The sequence below is a fragment of the Zootoca vivipara genome, chromosome 12, assembly GCF_963506605.1.
Source record: "Zootoca vivipara chromosome 12, rZooViv1.1, whole genome shotgun sequence".
Taxonomy (NCBI): Eukaryota; Metazoa; Chordata; class Lepidosauria; order Squamata; family Lacertidae; genus Zootoca; species Zootoca vivipara.
In genome coordinates this window covers 31,083,824-31,103,663 of record NC_083287.1, presented here as the reverse complement: position 1 = coordinate 31,103,663, position 19,840 = coordinate 31,083,824, and the positions used below count along the sequence as shown (strand labels likewise).

Genomic DNA, 19,840 nt, shown 5'->3' with positions numbered 1-19,840 from the left:
GACTGCAGCTTCCGTTAAGTCACAGGTAGCATGTTGTAATCCAAAATATCTGGAGGGCACCAGAATGGGAAAGATTCTTTTGGCTACATCAAGCTCTTCTCAGTCGAGTAACCCAAACACCTCTAAAAGTCATTAGAGAGTTTATTTCAATTTTAACAAAAGCCATGGGTTGGGGTTTGTTTTTTTTAATGGAAAAAGGGAGGAAGCATACAAATGTGAGGCTCCCATCAGACTACTGCAGAGGAAACATGAATATCTGCTGTGCCAGCTGAATTCAAATTAACCCAATTTTTACATGTTAATTAAACCAGCTATTTTCTTCTTATTGTATTTTTGCTCCTTAAATAGACTGGCCTGCAAGTGATTCCCAACAGATCGACTCCGACAACAATGACGCACTCATTTACTTCTATTATGCCCATACAATACAGTAACTGAGCAGTAATTTTTCACAGTCAATTACACATGTGGTTCCTAATGGTTAAAGATGCTGAAATAATGCATGTTACATAGCCATATGTTCCAAGCTCTATACGGCACAAGGGCAGTTGCCTAGGTAACAAGTTTTCTCTCTGGCATAGTGCAACCCTTCATTGAATATCATTAGGTTTCATTAAACAGCACATATTAACATGAACCTCAATATGCTACTTAAGAATAATTTTGCCTACATAAGCAAGGCCTTGTCTAACTTAAAAGCCCGGCTGAGTAAAGCCTAATGACCCTGCGTTTTAACGATGTGAAACTAGGAGGAGATGGATGAATTATAAATCAAGCAGAAAGATGCCTTCTAAGTCAGAGGTTCTCCACTTTGGTACTATCTTCCCACATTTTAACCGGAGAAAAAAGGGAAGTGCCATCACTTCTTCAAAAGCGAATGAGGTGGCAAAGACATGTTTAACAGAAGGGGAAAAAATAAAGGGGGCAAAAAAGAGGGTTTGCCTTGCATTCTTCAGTTGTGCTTTGAGGCCAATTTCTCCACAAGCTTAGCAGCAAACTCAAGACTGGTCTGAACAGTCATTTTTGCTGCTCCCTCTTGCTCCCTATGGCGGCTAACTTCCACCAGCATGGCACAGGTTTTTTGCGTGGGGTGGGGGGGAGGTTAAGCCCCCAACAGTCAGGTGTCTGAGGTAGGGAATACGTATCAATTTATCTTTCACACAGTTTCTCATTTTCCCAACCTTAACTTCAGTTATCCACATTTCCACAACCGTTTGTGGGGGGGGGGTTGTGGGGGGGGGGAGTCCCCATGAAAATTCACCAGTGTTCTAGTGTGAATTTTCCTAACGTACATTTTGCTTGCAATGTTGCCTTATAAACACATTTTTAATATATGCATTTTTAACCGGAGAAGTGTGAACGTCAAAGGATGGATGCATCTTTTGGTTCGCATCTTGATTCAGAAACCGCAAGTAAGTTCACCTTCAAAAATGCAAAGTGAATCAAATTTCTCCCCCACCTATAATGTGAGGTTGGAAAATGAGACAGCATCTCCCCATCTGCTTTGGATGCGGAAGGTCCCAGGTTCAATCTCTTGCATTAATAAGTAGAGCTGGGAACTGCCCTCAGTGATATCCTGGGCAGCTTCTGCACATTAGTGCAGACAATACTGACTTTGAGACTGCTCCCATTGTCTCATCTCAAGCACCAAGCGACAGGTTGCTCTGTTAGCTTTCCCCATTCAGGAAAGGTAGAAGTGGCAGCAAACAGAAGGGTTTCGAAGGTGGGTTCTGAAGGGCCTAGGATTCCTATTTTCATATTACAGGACAACTGAACCTGTAGAGGAGGCAGAGAAAGTTGGAAGGAAGTGCAGAGAACAAGGATGGGCTTATCACAAAGGAGACCTCTTGCATAACAAAGATTTCGCTTGAGAGAACACAGTTCACCACCACAAAGCAAGACGGCAGAAGATATTAAGAGATTCTTGCTAGATGGGCGGCAGCTTTTCATTTGGCCGGTGGGGGGTGCGAGAAGGTGCACCACTAGAATCAGGGCTTGGCAAAGTAGTTTGGGAAGAACAGCCGAAAGCTCCATGCTTTCAACCATTTAGATCAGGCATAGGCAACCTTGGTTCAAACTACAGGTGTTTTCGAACTACAACTCCCATGATCCCTAGCTAACAGGGCCAGTGGTCAGGGATCATGGGAGTTGTAGTTCCAAAACATCTGGAGAGCCAAGGTTGCCTATGCCTGGTTTAGATGTTAGGTGTTCCCATGAAATTCATTTGGTTTCTCAGCAGCTGAGTCAGACAGTTTTGATCCAAAAATTCTGAAATTTCTAAATTGGGAGCAGAGCTCAGCCCTGCATGGTCATTATTTGTTCATCCAGAATATCCCTACAATTTCTCTCTTCAATAATCTTTTGTACTGATCAGAGAATAAACTAACATTCGTGGAGAATACAAAGAATGTGTATTTTTTATTATTTTAAAAAAAGAAAAAAAGAAAGTGATTTGTTGCTTTCAGAAATTTAGATTACCATAAAACAAGCTCAACCTTAGCTTGCAAGAAGTCCATTATGTGACAGCAGCATACTGAGGATTGTGCAGGAGAAGCTCCTAGCAGACTGTGCCCCCGGTGTTCAGATATAAATTAGCCTGCAACTTACATTTCAGAAACTTAAAATATATTAGAAATAGCAGAGAAATGAACCACTCGGTAAGGAAAATGAGATTTTTTTAAAAAACACAAAAATCTAAGAAGCCAAATGTGTATTTTGCTTCAGTCTTTACAAGAACAGCATATTGCGACCATATATTTATTTATTTATTTAATCAATCAATCAAAGAATGAAAGGCGAGTCAAAATAAGAAAGGACAAAGAAAAGGAACAACTCTAGCCAAATTTAGTCAAATCCCCCATTTGATTTGATTTTGAAGCATATTAGTATTATGTAAATGAAATCCATAGAAGTCTGTTGTTTTTGAAAAATACATCTGCGGAGGAGCTTCCCACTTCTGCTTTAGTATTGTTGGAACACAAAGAAGCCTAGGAAATAGTTGCTAGGACTCACCAAATCCAGAGAGGTCATCTGTAGGTCTCCAACACTTCTTTACCCATACTGACTGCCAGGGCAGTCTCGAGCAGGTCGGGCGCCCTGGCGCTGAGGGGCGGAGATCGCTCCGGCGCCCCCGCCCTCACAGGGTGCAGCATGGTTTCCACGCGGCGCCCGGCCTACCGGCCCGGCGCCCTGGCACACCGCGCCACCGGGGCTCTACCTAGAGCCGGCCCTGCTGACTGCAATGCCCAAATGCTGATGGGAAACCCAATATCTCCTGGGCAATGGGCAGCCTGTATTCAGTTATTAATATACATGTAATTTATATAGTGCCATCAGGTCCCTAACGCAGGGAGCTAACAATATAAATTTTGGCACAGGGGACAAGGGGAGGGAAATGGAGGCCAATATGCACAGCAAAGCAATATGGAGTTGTTTCAGTCGCACACATTTAGTGAGGCTTAGGCTAGTCAATTGAACAGCTCTTGTGGGGTTTGTGGAGACCCAGACTGGTGAATGAAGCTAGGCTTTTTGACCTATGAACTTTGGCCACTTGGGTTTTAACTTAAGAACTGTGAGGTGTTTCTTATGAGGAGGAACATGTGATAACTTACGTGGTAAAAAGGAGACTGCAGAACAGACTGGATGTGTCTACCATTCATATTTGCACCAGTTTAAAAACCTGGTTAGCCCCCGTAGCTCCCAAGAACTACAGCTGCCAGGTGCCTTTGGGAAAAGTCAGGATGGTGAAACCAGTTTCAAATGGGTTTAGATGTGTAGTGCAGATATTCCTCCTACGCATTGTCCGTCGATGAAGAACAGCCAAGAGTGGCTTTATAAACTCCTTAAGCCTTGCTTTAATTCCTGGAAAACTATACGAAGGAGTTGTCAAGGCAGCACTTGAGCACACCAGTTGCTTCTATGGCGCCGGTGAAATGTTTCAGTTAATATGCCCTCAAAAATTCACAGTGCATGAGAGACCTGTTTGCTTTGCTTTCTCAATTCCAGTTCACACGGGATCAGCTTGTCCTATGGTGAGCACTTCCCCTTATGTCGGGGCCACATTTCATTGGATGCCCGGACTGCATATTCACCTTCTCTTCTGAACAGAGGAGAGTGTAAAGAGTTTCTCTCTGTGGCTGAAGTAGGTGCCTTTATTCCCATTCATTTGGGGGAGTGGGGCTGATGTAGGGACCATGCCTGTATCCCATTTTGTGTCTCTGCCTCTTTTTCTGCTCCTTTAAGATATGGCAGCCATTTTATGCCACGTCCCATGGAAGCAATTTTGTGTTATGGGGTGAAATGTCAGTGGGAATGGGGTAAAGTTATTTGTGCCCATTTGCAGAGAACTCAACCATCCACAACTGCCCAACGTTCACTGACTTCAATATCAAGGAGATCTACCCTCAACCACATCTTTTCCACTAAAATCAGGGCAATTTTGCAATAGTGCCTTTAAATTGGCTAATTATTAACTTCTGCTATACGACAAAGTACCCAAGGCACACACGTCTGAAATTCGTGTGTGTGTGTGTGTGTGTATTCCTGCAACATCCATTCTTTTGCATGTTTAGCAATACTAATCATTATCCTCATCATTGTATAATAAATACAAAAGCTACAATGCTTTACTAAAATCAGCAATTTAACCATAATAGCATAATGGGGCACAGGGTAAGCTATGCCTATTATTTAATGTTTCAATCTTAGATAAACAACTTGTTCTGAAAAATGGTAGATTAGAGATAAATCAATAATAATGGGAAAACCTGGCATTTCAAAGCATTATTTTGAATTGTTTACACTTTCTAAAAATAAAAGCCATATAGTATTTTGAGTTGCTTACTGGAAACCAAGCTATGATTGGCAGAACAGGCATATTTTATTGGGCAGAATTTAATTGTAGCAGCAAAAAAAGAAAAGGAAAAAAAAAGTATGGATTGTTAGAGGAAGCCAGTTGGATTTTTAAAGAGTGCAATTTGCAGTAAAACATTTCTTTACATGCTCATCTGTGGGAAGGTAACAGGCACCGTGAATGGCCCTCCTGAAGCTAAACAACAGGTCTCAGACCTCCCACCTAACCCTCTGGAAGCCTCCTCTCACTAAACGTTTCGCAGTGCATCCACCTAGCAAGAAAACAGCCAGGCAAAAAACACTCCTGTCTTTGCGAGGCTGAACAATTGATCAGCAAGGGGGGGGGCAGGGGATTCATGTACAGAGAAAGTCATACAGATGTACATTCAGGTGCTCACAAAGGTTCCTCTGGAGTTGTGTCGAACATTTAAATATTCACCTCTACTTTTCCGAAACTTGCTCTATAAAATTCATTTTGCGTGCATTACTCAATAGTTGTAACTTCTGAATGTGGCACATCAAGTTTAAAAATGTTGTCACTGAGTTTGGTATAAAGTGTGTGCATTTTTTAACCCTTTATGTATTCGGCCCAGTGTCTAGTGGAACGCATTTTAAGACAGCGTACCCTGTTCCCTCCCTGTGATTCACATAAACACTGAAGAACCAATGGCTGCTGAAAGCAAAATTCTATGGCAGTACAGTATCTTTTTCATATACTTTAAAAGTGAAGAGCAGCTTGTTCTGTGAATCTCCAATGCTACCAACATATAAGTAATTTAAATAAATGTCACAGTGCATACCCATCTTTTGTCTGATCCACGACACCTCCGAGCAGCTGAACGGTTCTGGGATTGGGCACCCCATCTCCTATTATCTTCAGGAACCGCGTGACAAAGTCACTGGGGGACATGTAAAATTCACCATTTTTCTCAACACTTGCATACTGTAAAAAAAGAAGAAGAATTTGGTTCTTAAATTACAATGTAGCATTGCACCACTTGTACAGCTGTGCTGCCCCATGTGGTGCGGCATAAAACTGCTGTGGGTTTGCACACGCTCCCTTCTCTACTTCTCATGATGAGTGTCCTGCCCCGCCCCCAAACTGCCTTTCCTTATCCTCTTTGAGTGCTAACTATAGCTTGCCAAGACACCCAAATTATGGTGACTAGATGCCCTCCAATACAAGAATCAGAAGCAATGGTTTGGAGTTGATTTATATCGGGCATCCCCAAACTTCGGCCCTCCAGATGTTTTGGACTACAATTCCCATCTTCCCCGACCACTGGTCCTGTTAGTTAGGGATCATGAGAGTTGTAGGACAAAACATCTGGAGGGCCGCAGTTTGGGGGTGCCTGATTTATATACTCCCTTTTCTGCTATCGCTGAGCTCAAGAGTAGATTCACAACCCATAAGACACAAAAAGTTTGTTGTAGAAATATATAAGCAAATCTAAACATCGCGACTCGATACAATACCGAACGCTAATCATATTCTGGAGGGCAAATGGTAACAACATTTTGCTGGTTTGGTTGCTGCAGCGAACCATGGTTAGCATTAAAAGGGAAGAGGGTATGCTTATTGATAGCTTGTTTCCAGCCCTCTGAACCAAGGGTAGACAACGTGGCACCTTCCAGATGTGGTTGGACTACATTGGCCATGCTGGCTAGGGTTGATGGGAGTTGAAGTTCAGCAACATCTGGAGGGCATCACGCTGCCTACCCTTTGCTCTAAACCATGGTTCAGAACATCATATGAATTGAGCCTGTATTTTGAGTCTTTGATCACTGAGCAATCTCTTGCTTACTGCTGCCAGCAAATGCCAGTGGAACAGCTTGCAAAATATGAAATATGATCACTACTCTCTCTTATATGAACTTAACAAATGCATGATTGTGCCCATTCATATGCATTCATACTTATCAGCCATGTGCAAAACATTACAGTTGCATGACTCTGACAACATTTTTTTCAGATTTTACTCCCAAATATCTACCTCTTGGGAGTAAAAGAAGAAAAGAAACAGAAGTGAAAGCAGAAGTAAAACAAATTTTATTTGAAAACTAAAATTACTCCAGAAAGGAAAGAAAGCAATATGAAGAGCAGTAATAAAAATGCCCTCAATACACTATACTGGCCGAAACCCCATGAAATCATATAGTATTACACAGGAAGAGGGGATGGGGGAGAAGCACACAATACATTTGGCAATTCTATTCTCCACACACACACATACACACACACACACACACACAAGTATAGGGCTAAGTCCATAAACCGATAGAAAAAAAGGGGGGAGTGCAGGGATCAGGGGAAGAGATTGTGTGTACCTCTGAAGTTTTTAAGAACAGCATTTATTACAGGACCTGGTAGGCATTATTTGGGCTTTCAGCTTAATGTTGTAGGTTGTTGCTGTTGCTGCTGTTTTTATTATTATTTTAATTTGCTGCCTATCCCTCACCTTTAGCCCCCAGGGTGGGCTGCAACAAATTAAAATGCATTGAAAAGAGTTCAGAACAACATGCAATCACAAAAAATAGGGTGTGTCCTAAAAATATTAAGGAAAGGGACCCATTGGTTCAAATGATTAAGAATTCCTAAAGCATGCTTCGCCAACAGGTGAGTGCTTTTAGGATGAGGCAATACACCACCATTGCCTCTCGAGCCACTTCATTTCCAGCCATAACTCAGCGTCTCCACCCCCATCATTCAGCCCGGACACAGGTCCAACGCCGAGGGCCTTCTGGTGGTTCCCTCACTGCAAGAAGCCAAGTTACAGGCAACCAGGCAGAGGGCCTTCTCGGTAGTGGCACCCGCCCTGGGGAACGCCCTCCCACCAGATGTCAAAGAGAACAACAACTACCAGACTTTTAGAAGACATCTGAAGGCAGCCCTGTTTAGGGAAGCTTTTAATGTTTGACAGACTATTGTATTTTAATATTTTGTTGGAAGCCACCTAGAGTGGCTGGGGAAACCCAGCCAGCTGGGCGGGGTATAAATAAATGATGATGATGACAATGATGATGATGTCAACTGGGTGGCAGGCCAGAAGGAAAAGTTTTCACAGCTTATTGTGTAATGGTACCCAACACTCCCCAACAGCTCAGCTGCACATTTGTCCATGAGTCTTTTAACATATGCTGATAATCTCCTGCTTATTACAAAGGGTAGTTTCACCTTGAAACTACCACAGGCCACTTGGCGGCCTGTCTTTGGATACGCTGCAGTTATGAGTAGGGTGGCAATGTGTCCTACTTTATAGAGGATAGCCCTCCCCCTTTTTGCAATGCATTTTCTTTTCTTTCTTTTTGGCAATGTGCACAGCCATCTCTGAAAAGCAGACTAGCTGGAACCTGGATATCCATGTGACTATCTCTGCATGCTGAAGGTAACACATGGACTGGTGCTACTCTAACAATTCCCCCCTCGATGTCTTAGGGCAAACATCTTGGAGATGGAGAAAACGGTGCTATTCAAAGGATATTTAATTCAAAGGGAAGAGGCTTAATTTTATTTATAAAAACAAAACAAATCCACTGGCCATGGCCAAGCCCTTGGGTGCCCCTAAAGTAGTTCTCTGGATCCCAGCCATACTTTTAAAGTGTTATTAAAGTCGACTTCCCATTCCTTATCACCACTGCATTCTTTTAAAAGCCCACAACTCTGCATATATTGAGGTCAGTAAAAATCCGATAAAGGGGGTGGGGGTGGGGCGGACGGAATGCAAAATAGCTACTTTGCAAATGCACCGTAAATACTAAAAAACTCCTTGGGCGGTGAGCGAAGGGACATTAAAACGCAGCTGTAAATAAATTACAAGAGCACATACGTCGCCACGTGTCACCTTAAAAAGAAAGATCTGTATCGCAGCAAGCAACATGTTCTGAACAGGAAAGCCAAATTGCTAATTACTGTGGTATGTTTCTTTTCTGAGGTGGCCTGATAAAAACATTTGCTGCGATTCTCCACAGAACATTATCCACATGAAGTAACAAGTAAGTTAGGTGTCTACTACAATTTTGCAACCAACTTCAAAGACTCGGGTTTTGTTTTACGTTGCAATAGCTCTTGCAGAGCAAAGCCTGCTGCCAGATCCCATTGAATAAAGCTGTTGTTGCGCCTGACAAGTACCCTTATGTTTTCTGTAAGTACATAACTCTTGGCTTCCCTTCGAGAGTTAAAATGTACGTGGTTTTTGTTTTGTTTTTTTAGTTGTCTAGATTTAAACCATATATAGGTAAAGTAATTTCCTTCAGGCAAGTGTTTTATTGAAGCAAAGACCGAAACAGAAAACTATATAGCCCAAACATTTAATAATGTTGTATTTCGATCATTTCAAATTAATTGTTTCTGTTTCAGCTGCAACATGTTCTATGTTTAGGAGCAAGCGTAGTGTGTTTGTTTCTCATATTTACAATCCTTCCGATGGCCCGGCCAACAAAACTATCACATTAAAACACATTAAAGAATCAAATCAAAATCAACGCATGCGCTTATGCATGCATGCACACACAATTAAAAGCAATTTAAAACACAGCAGCAACACAAAATCAGCAACCTGATTAATAGGTGATATGTCACACACACAGACACACACACCCAGCTGCACACTTTTATAACCAGTACACAGACCAAATCGATCTCATCGCAATCACCTGCCAGAAAATCTTTCCAAATCTCAGGCTTGAAAACTTTTTTAACACAACAGTTATCGAGAAACAAATCAAATAAGTCAGCCGTTTTCTGCTTCTACATTTCATTTTTTTTCCAGGCTAGCCCCCCTGCTAAGACATTCAATAATAGAAAGCAGTACAAGGTTTCGATGTCCCCCTGTTCCTACCCACTGCGATTTATTCTTGTGTATTTGAAATCCAATCACGTACCCCCCACACTACATATAGAAAATGACCTTGAAAATGTCAGCTTGCTCATTTTGACTGAAGCCTAATCTCTTAGGTTATGGTAGCAGAGTTACAAGAAGTAGAGTTACTCTGAGGAAATTATCATGACAAAAGTGAGGGGGGGACACACACATCAATTCTATTAGTTTGGGAATAAAGACTTTCGAAAAGGTGGTACTATGCAGTCATGTATTTTCCCTCCACTTTGGTAATTATACCTATGGAGAATTTGATATTACACAATAATGCCTAATGGCTTTTTGGTAAGTTCCTTCAAAATTCACACTGGATAATCATATATTTTAAATACTCGAGCATTAACTAGTTCAAGCCCATTTAAGTCCTTACAAATACAACAGAAGAATATATATATATATATTTAAGTATTTCCAGAGAAAATATGTAACTAACCAAGGAATTTCACACTGATTGCAATGCATTTAACTGAAATGGAAAATGATGTGATAAAAATCCCATTCTAACGGTGTTGTGTTTTGGTTTCCTTGGTATGTGTGGGTTGTTTGTTTGTTTTAATAGAAATTTAATTGCCAATTTCAGCTAGTCTGTGTTATGACTCTGAAGTGTCCTGAATAAACTTGGTGTGAGGATGGTCTAGAAATAAAGGCACTATTAGGAATTTATGCCATTTTTGCAAATGCAATGTAGAAAATCCACAAAGGAAAAAATAACTTATATTCATAAATCCATATGTCATGTTACCCTGTTTCTCATATTTTAAGACATACCCATAAAATAAGCCATAGCAGGATTTTTAAGCATTCAAGAATATAAGCCATACCCCGAAAATAAGACATAGTGATAGGCACAGCAGCAATCCCGGCCGCGGCAGGAGGAGGAGGGAAAAAATAAGACATCCCTTGAAAATAAGCCATAGTGTGTTTTTTTGAGGAAAAAATAAATATAAGACATGTCTTATAATATGAGAAACACGGTAGAATTAAATGTGTACTTATGTATCATCCTCCTACCAAGACTCTCAGAGCAGCACATGCGAATTTCTCACAAAGTGTGCCACCGAGAAGACTTTGCAGGCTTATCCCATTTTATATGATAAGCCTGTTAAAGTAGCATAAAATATACAGGTTTGAAGCGACCTTTGTGCCTTCTCATTTATACCATAGTTCATAGCTACAGGCTCATCTTGCTATTGTTGGCTTTTCTGATATTGAAGTAGCTGAGAGATAGATCTCTTGTTTCAAATTATTATCATTTTTCCTTAATCCAGCTTTTAGAACAGCTTCTGCTTTATGCAGCAAGTCCACTGGCTTTTCAGAGGCCCAAATTCTCACTGTTATAGGGTTAGGTATTATTATTATTATTTTGTTTGTATCTCACCAGGTGGAGGGTGGAGGGAGACTTTCAAGCAGCTGTTGTTTCCAGGTACAAGCAAAACAAGAGACCCAGAAAGGCATTTGAATGAAGCCATGCCATATATTCCCAAATAATTAGTTTGCTGGAACTGTACATTTAACTCCTCCCCACCTCTACTCGGTTTCTGTTGCACCCTCCTCTTCCTCAATGAAGAAGCAACAGCCCATTTTTGCAAGTCCTCATTATAGACCTGATGGTTTTGCTTACCTAGCATATTCCAGGACCCAAAAGCAGAAATGCAAAACCAGTGCAGACATCAGGCTTCCATCACAACCTGGAAATCAGGAGCAAGCTGCAGGTTTGCATTCTTTCCATCTTGCTATTGAATGTCTCCCTGAACAATGATTTGGCCTCTCTAACCATGGCCAAGAACTTTTCCAACCTCCGATTTAGAAACCAGCTTTCCAAGCCACAGCCCTAAACTTTGGTTAACAATGAAAAATGGATGCTAAATCAACGCTACAAGTAGCAATGGAAAACAGAGCATACAACGCAGGGCAGAAAACAATTACGGTATGTGACCTGCTACTGGCACCTATCATTGATTAGCATTCAGGTGAAGTTACATTTGCAATTACCTCCACTAAAATGTTTGCAGAACCAATCTTCAAGTTATTCCCTCTTACTCTCTTGTAGGGGCAGGGTGACTATCTGCATTTGTTCCCACCATTAATTAGCAGTCCAATGATTTGGGAGATGGGGGAATGCTAATGAAAACAGTAATAGACTGCAGTTCTAATTCACAGATCTTCTAAGACACACACACACACACACACACACACACACACACACACTGCTCCATGTAGGAAACACTGAAATTTCTATTCTATTTGGGGGGATAGCTGTATTTCCCCGAGTCTATACAATAATCATTCAAGAACATATTTGACTTCTTGGAGAGCATTGTTCAATTTTTGATAGTGGTATTTAAATCTAACATGGTAATAATACAGTGAATGATTAATGGTTAGAAGACTATCAAGAGATGAATAATGCAATAAGAGCTAAAGAAATGAAAAATTCAAGCTTTAACGGATAAAATATTTACTTTTAACATACCTTCAAAAATATTGTTTTCAACTCAGTTGGATCAGCTCTCTTGGTTAGAGCCACCTACAAGTAAATACAATTATATTAATATGCATAGTAGATACAAAGGATGTCAAAATGTCATTTTTTTTAAAAAAAGAGGATAATTCAAACAAAAGAATGAGCGATGAAAAATAAATGTTCCCCTCAAATAAATTAGACAGTGGTTTATGTGAGAAATAGATAAATAAATAAACACTTGTTTTAACATTTACACTCAATTATTTGATATTTTTGCTGGCATTGTTCCTCTGAACAACCTGCCAAATATTAAATGAGTGCATTCTGCCTTTGCCCAGATAAAGCCATCAACCACAAGAACTGATTCTATTTTGTATAACCTGAGTGTCCAATCCTGAATACTAGGGACATTCAATGACACATTTTTAAAAGAGAGGGAGAGGGAGAGATGCCATTAAAATATAAACTATTTAATAGTAAATACTTAGCAATTAAAACGAGTCCTAACAAGAAGTCTTCCATCACTTCTGGAAAAACTCTATGGCTTTGATCAGTCTGAAAGGCAGCCGTCAAGAATGACTCTTTGCACTCACCTGCTGTTCAAAGCTGGGGCAGAAATGATGTAAGGTTGAGGGTTGAAGATACTCCCAGACAGACTTAAAGATCATGATTACCAAATAAGAGAAGGGGCTATCTTTGTCAATGGTGGGAGGTAGCTGTACTTGATGACCCAACAACCACCCTTATCCAAATAATATTCCAGCCACGCAGTTTGCTATGGGGCTACAAGGAGTAGCAACTACACCTGCAGCAAAGCGCACTTGCCCAGCTGCAACCCCCCCCCTTCCAAAGTTTCACTTCCAAAGTTTGGGAAGCAAAGCACAGTGTTACGGGAGTCGCTACAGTCATAAGATATAAGCCTTTTCTGACCCATAACTCTTTAAGAGCAGTAGCACAGCTTGGCTGGCCAGAGCATGTGGTCACCTCTGCTGGGGGAACATAGCACCCAACTCTCATGAACTGGGTTTCAGTCATGAGATCTTTTCCCAGCCTTACCTGGAAGTGCCAGGGATTGGAAGTGGCACCTTCTGCATGCACAGCAAATGTTCTACCTCTCTAAGCTACAACCCTTCTTCTGTGATTGCCCTCTGCAGAACTTCCCCAGCCTCCTCCACAGGAGAGATAAGGGAGTTAGCTAGCGTTATCTCACCTTGGTAAGAAAACTCTGCTCTCTCTGAACTGTATCTAAACCAGGCTGCTCTAGCTCCTTGGAGTGTGGAAAGACTAGAATTAGTAACATGAACTGGCTTTATTCACCTGCTTATTCATTTTTGTCTGCTGACACAGAGATGCTGAGCAAAATTAAATGTAATTACGTCTGTATTATTTCTTTGTATTCTTAAATTTTTCCTATGTCTATTGATTTGGGGGGGGTCTAATTTAATTTATTTATGTATTTCCTAGCACATCTTTGTGTGTGCAAATGTTTTGCATTTTGCTAATAAGCTGGTGCTTGTTGTGAGTTGCTTTGGGCACAGTTCAGTGTGGGAAATATCAACAAATTAAACTTAAAATTAATTCTAACAACAATGAAGGTTTTTTTATATCCAATGTAGGCTTTTAAAAAATGTTAAGAGCATATGATACGTGATACTAGAAGAATCCTTTTTATATTCAGGCAGCATCCTCTATATTAAGATGGCTATTAATGTTGAATGATCTGGGGAAAGAAACATTGTCCTACTCCCATAAATGCACATCAATAAGGAGATACATTCTTTGGTGTCTATCATAGTGGTTATAAGAAAGAGACAAAACATCTGAGCTGCCCTCCTGAGAATATGGTCCCTAGAAACAAATGGGCACAGCATAGCCAAGAATGCAGATGTGTGAACGTTTGTATACATAATGCAGATCAACACAATGCAATCTCCCAGAAATGCCCCCAAGTAAATAATAATAATAATAATAATAATAATAATAATAATAATAATATTTATACCCCACCCATCCGAAACATCTTTTATGGAAACAAACCTCCACCCTAAATCAAGGTGTGTCCTCTCACTTTAGCCCATGCCTCTCATTAGAACTAAACACCACACAGCAAGATACATCAACACATTAGGAAGAAAGTGCATGCTTTTAGATGCTAGCTATTTGGGGGTTAATGATGTTTGGTAGCTTTTTCCTTCCAAAACTCACCGAAACGACATGAGCAATTGTGGGGTAGATAGCCAGAAAATGTGTGTTATCCAAGTGTACATGCTGTCCTAAGTGTCATAATCTTGTGCTAAGACAGTTATTTACTTGAGAGCCCATTCACAAGGCTTTGTGCTCTCCGTGGCAGACTGGACCCAAATTCAATGAATTCCACAACCGCCACAAGAAATCTTTTCCTCAGTACAAAAGGAGCATGCCACCCTATCCATCACTCCACTCCTTCACCTACAAAAGGACAACAACATTTTAGGAGCAGTCCAGAATTCTGCAAAACGCTTCTGGGCCAAACGCTCTCCTCACCCTCATCCCCGAAAATACTGAATTTCTAAAAGCACATAGGGGAGCAGGACATGAAGGGAGCATGGGTCTCCGGAGCTCCCTCGCACGCAGGAACCCAGCTGGGGAGGGGGCAGCAGGAAAGGGATGTTGCTGCTGCCTCTCCCCTCCATTGCTTCCACCCCGTGGACTGCTCAGCCTGGTGGCACCGGGCCATTGTGCAACAGAGTCCAGCGCCCCTCAGCCCGCTCACCCTCCCTCCCTCTTGGCCAGCCCAGGGGTGGCGCACAGCACATGCAGTCGTGCCGCACTACAGACCCCCTGCCCGGTGCAGACCACCCACGCCCGCCCCTGGCTAGTTACGCTACTAGTCAAGATCACATCATTGCGCCATGCTAACATACAATACTTGATTCATATTTCAACCACAGCACTTGCAACTACAGGCAACTGCCAATTTGCACGGGGGTTGTTGTTCCGGGTAACTGAGCACATCGACGGAGCATGCATAAGCCCAGGCCACCCTCTTCTGGGTCCAAAAACAGTGCATGTGTACACAGTTGTGTGTGCTTTGAGCGTAAGCAAAATGGCCATTCCCTGGAAATGGAAACAGAAGCTGTAGCCAAACCATAGTTCATGATAATGTAGTGTGAGCAATACAGCTACCCTGGTCGAGCAAAACTGCAAGCCCTCAACGTAAGGAACAAAGCGTAGCAGGTGGCTAAACTGCACCCCAAGTCCAACTCAAGACAGCAGTCTACAGGTATCCAGATGGCTAGGCTGGGTCGGGCAAGGCAGGACCTGGGACAGCTCCTAATGCAGATTCCCAAGTGTTATTATAGAAAATAAACAAAAGGCCTGTCCTTACCTGAACCTACTTCACCATCAACTGCACAAGAGCCTAAGAGTAGAGAGCTAGCTTTTAAAGTATATCTCAGAAATGGTCTTTAAATTGTTTTTCACATGGTAGTTTGGGATATCGAACACCATGTTCTTGTTAGCATATTAGCAGTGAACATATTCTCCTTCTGAAGCCAAAGTAGCACCATCCATACACAAAGCAAGAGGTATTGGCAGGCTTTGTGGAACCCCATGTTTTGCAGAAGTACAGAAAATAAACCCTAAGAGCGAGGGGACCTAAACATAGCTCAGTAAAAACTGAGCATGCTCAGTGGACATGGAATACTGGCTGGCTGTTGGAAGAAAGCTGAGGGAAGATGAATGGAATGGAGTACGTGAGAAAATGCAGTGACTGGCTTTCGTGTTGAACAACAGCACACTTTTGTTTCAGGTCCTGCAAATGTTCTAAATCCAGGCTGCCAGAACAAACAAACTTCAGCTGTATTAGACAAACTAACTTGACCTGATTATTGAGAGTTTCCAGAGGGGTTCAAAAGACAAACAGCTGTGCAAAAGCCATCCTCTTACACCCCATATTTTATTTAGCCTCTCCCCTGCCCCCCGCAGTCCGTGACCCAGTACACCTGGTTGTCAGCATCCTCTTCTGGATGAATGGCACTTGTGCTTTTCCAGCACTGTCAGAATCCAAGTTAAGAACCTTGATTGTTGTATAGAATGATGAACCGATACAGCCACAACAGCATGTTGCAAAATGCAATCAGCAGGTTTACAAGCAGATTGCAACAAGGGTGCAATATTCCCAACTGTCTGATCAGACAAACAGGGCAGAGGAAACAGGGCAGAGAATAGGTAGCAGTGCTTAAAAAAAAACCCCACCTGAAATCCAGAAAAGGGGAGTTGGGTGGGCAGAAATTGATAATCTGGCCTTCTTAATGGCTAACTGGGCATTCCCCTCACTGTACTAGTAAAATCAAAGTCCAGTCCTTCAAATATAGTGAAGTGCTCAGTTTCAGCTACCGTACAATGAACCTGAAACACTACTGAGCAGACATCAGATGGTAGGGACTAGTGAAATGGCTGAAAGGGAAAAGTGGATCAGCAGGTAGGGTATTCATTAAGGGACAAAAGGAAACAAATCCTAGCAAGGGTTTTTTGATTCTCTGCACCGCAGGTAAAAGTTTGTTTTTTTTATTTTATTTTTAAAAGAGGACTTTCGATGTATATTCAGAATACAGGTCAGAGAGAAAAACTGGACCCTATCTGTCACAGTGGTCGGATGGCCCCTTACACTATCCTTACAGCAACACTGGGAAAGGGGGATAATACACATTTTAGCTAGCCACTAAGAAAGCCTTCCAAGGATTTTAATCACCACCATCAACGCCCCAGATTACAAGATGACAAGTCTCTGCCCCAAGGAACTTACAATGTATTTTTTAAAAAAAACAAAAAACAAACTTCTTTTTTTTAAAAAAAATATTCAAATCAAATTGCAATAGAACAAAACCATAAACTAAAAGACGACTTTGCATTCACAATTAATACAATGCAAAATTTGGCAAAGGAGGGGCAGTAGAGAAAGGGGAAAGACATGGGGATACTTGGTGGTTGTACAAGTTTAAGGGCACTGTCTGCTAGCCGAGGGATCATGGTAGGACATTTGGGGCTTTATAGGGGGAAAGTTTCCCTGTCTAACTGGAAGCTACGCAGATGCAAGAGCAGAGGTGTAATACATGCCACCCACCATGCCATCTGCAAAAGGAGGCTGGCCAGCCGAGTATGCATTTGCTAAAGACTGGCATTAAGGGCAACTTACATAGTAATAAAGGGAATATTCACAATACTTTACTAGGATTTTTTTTAACTCTAAGCTTCCCAAGCAAATGTAGCTGCTAGAATAAGGAGGGTGGGTTTGTTTTGTTTGTTTGTTTGTTTGAAGGCATTTCTATACCGCAGAATATTTACTATCATGATGGAGCTTAGGAACAATCTTATCATTTAATTAAATCGAAAACAAGAACCACATTAAAAAGCCAAGGAAACGACATATTTTGTAAAGCCCAAGGGAAGAGCTGCAACACCTGCCTGGCAGCTTTTCATCAAAACTGGAAGCCTTCCAATCCATCGATCTTTTCGAGCCCCATGTCTTTCTCCTCCCACACACCTTCCACTGTGACTGCAGCATAACAACATGGGCATCCATCATCTTTCTACGTCTGTTATTTCTTGTACTTGAAGAAAATGGAAGTTTAACCTTCAAATGCTGAACTGATGAAACACATTAGGTAGAGTCCACCGCCCACTCTGCTGCTCTCGCTGCGAAGCATACCAACAAAGCAGTAAGAGACAGACAGTCTGCTTCTCACTCACTAGGCTTCTAGAAACACACGCCAGTGCTCCTAAGTTTCTTGTACTGCAGGGGAAGCAGCAGTTTGTGCCTATTGTTGCTGGTGGCGGTTTTGTCCTCCAAGATATCAGAATGATAACAAGGGACATCTTGGAACAAGGATTGTGTTCCAAGTCTGTCTGTAACACTGACATGCATGATTTTAGGCCTGTTCTTGTTCGGTGGCCTTTACTGGCAAGCCTGACTGGCATATGCAGTACCCATTTAACAATACTTTGGATGATTTCACATTTCCTTTATTGATAATATTCCCTTTATTGATAATATTCCCAGGAGCTGAACGAACTGGGCTGAGCTGCATACAACCTAAGTGAAATGCAACCAGCCGTCCCCTTGAGAACTGACTAGCTCTGCTTAACAAGTTTTAGGTAGGACTGCCACTATTTTATTAAAGGCACCTGGGAAGCTCTTCTGAGAGCTCCCCAAGCCTGCAAAATTGCGGCAGGCTTTTTTATTCTCCTGCAACTTTAAAGGCAGATCAGACAGCATGCCACCATAATATACTGAGAGTCTTTTACCCTCCAGAATTTGCTGAATCACAACTCCCATCTTCTGTGGCCACTGACCACGTCTGCTAGGGCTGATGGGAGTTGCAGTTCAGCAACATCTGGGGGACTCAAAGGTTCCCCACACTTGACATATGCCTTCATTTCATAATTTAACACCTCTATCTTCATTTCACATCCACAGCATGAGGGTGTTTTTAAATTAAAAGTGAGTGTCACGTTGATAGTCCTACAGCACATGGTACTTATTTGCAAAAATATTTTAGATTGCCTTTCTGCCCTAAAAAAAATAAAAGGCCCTCAGGACCGTTAACAAGCAAATATAATAGAAAGGTGGGTAGATTTTGAGTTGGTCCCATTTTGCTAGGAAGTCTTGAAATTTGTATAGGTCTGGTTCTCAGTAAGCATGCTGCTTTACTGTTTGTTTTGGAGACTAATCTGTGTGTATAGATGCCCTATATACGCAAATACAAACAACAAAATAAAAATGCAACTCTTTTCATTTGCTGTATAAAAACATGCATTAATAAAAGCATGCATTAGGCAAAGACTTTGAATTTCTCCCAGTAATTGGTACCGGTAACATGCTTGGCTATTGCTACGGCTTGCAAAAAAAGTGTGTTTTGAACTCATCAAAAACTTTTCTGGAATGATACCTTGGAGATCCACTGCCAATCAGTCAGAATAGACAGTGCTAGGCTGGAAAAGCAAATATTTACCAGGCTCGCAGGAGGCAGGTTTATATGTTCTATGTAGGTAGAAATCCAGAGGTTTATTACCCTCCCTTCTCTGCCAGGTTCCAGGGTGGGTTGCAACAAAATTTAAAACAGTTAAAACAGATTACAATTACAGGTGCCAATAGCCAGGGAAAACAGGTGCATCTTCAGCATTCACTGAAAGTGAAGTGACCAGACGCACCTCTGTGGGTAAGGAATTCCCCAACGTTATTGATGGTGCTACTGTAAAGGGATGGCCAAAAGTATGGAACGGAAGAAAAGGCTGCTGTCATTCATGGCTAGCAATATGACAACCACCAATTTTATTTATGTATAAAAATATTTATATACCAATATATCATGGAAAGCAATGATATCCACATAGAGTCAAAACACATAAAAAATTAAAATCAGAGACCATACGATAAGACAATCATTGAAAAGCAGGCACAATGCATGTGCAGTTTCCCCCAACCTAGTGCCCTCAGATGTTTTGGGTGACAACTGCATTCCAGATAGGCCATTCAGCATCTGGCTGGAGAGGAGGGCAACTGGAGTCCAAAACATCGGGAGGACACCAGTTTGTGAAAGGCTGCCTTGGTGGAAAAGTGCTTTCACTCATAATCCAATTGTCAACAATCCCATCTGCCTACTCCAAC

General features: G+C 41.6%; 1 protein-coding gene across 2 annotated transcripts in view; it reads right to left on the bottom strand.

The window, feature by feature from the left end:
* Nucleotides 1-19,840, bottom strand: part of SLC25A13 (solute carrier family 25 member 13) — a 109,424-nt gene that overhangs the window by 74,698 nt on the left and 14,886 nt on the right. For both annotated transcript variants that reach the window (XM_035129397.2, XM_035129398.2), the window contains exons 2-3: nt 12,202-12,255; nt 5,652-5,794 (exon numbers count right to left, since the gene is read on the bottom strand). In XM_035129397.2, coding sequence (XP_034985288.1) covers nt 5,652-5,794; nt 12,202-12,255 — 197 coding nt within the window. The remainder of the gene's footprint in view (nt 1-5,651; nt 5,795-12,201; nt 12,256-19,840) is intronic.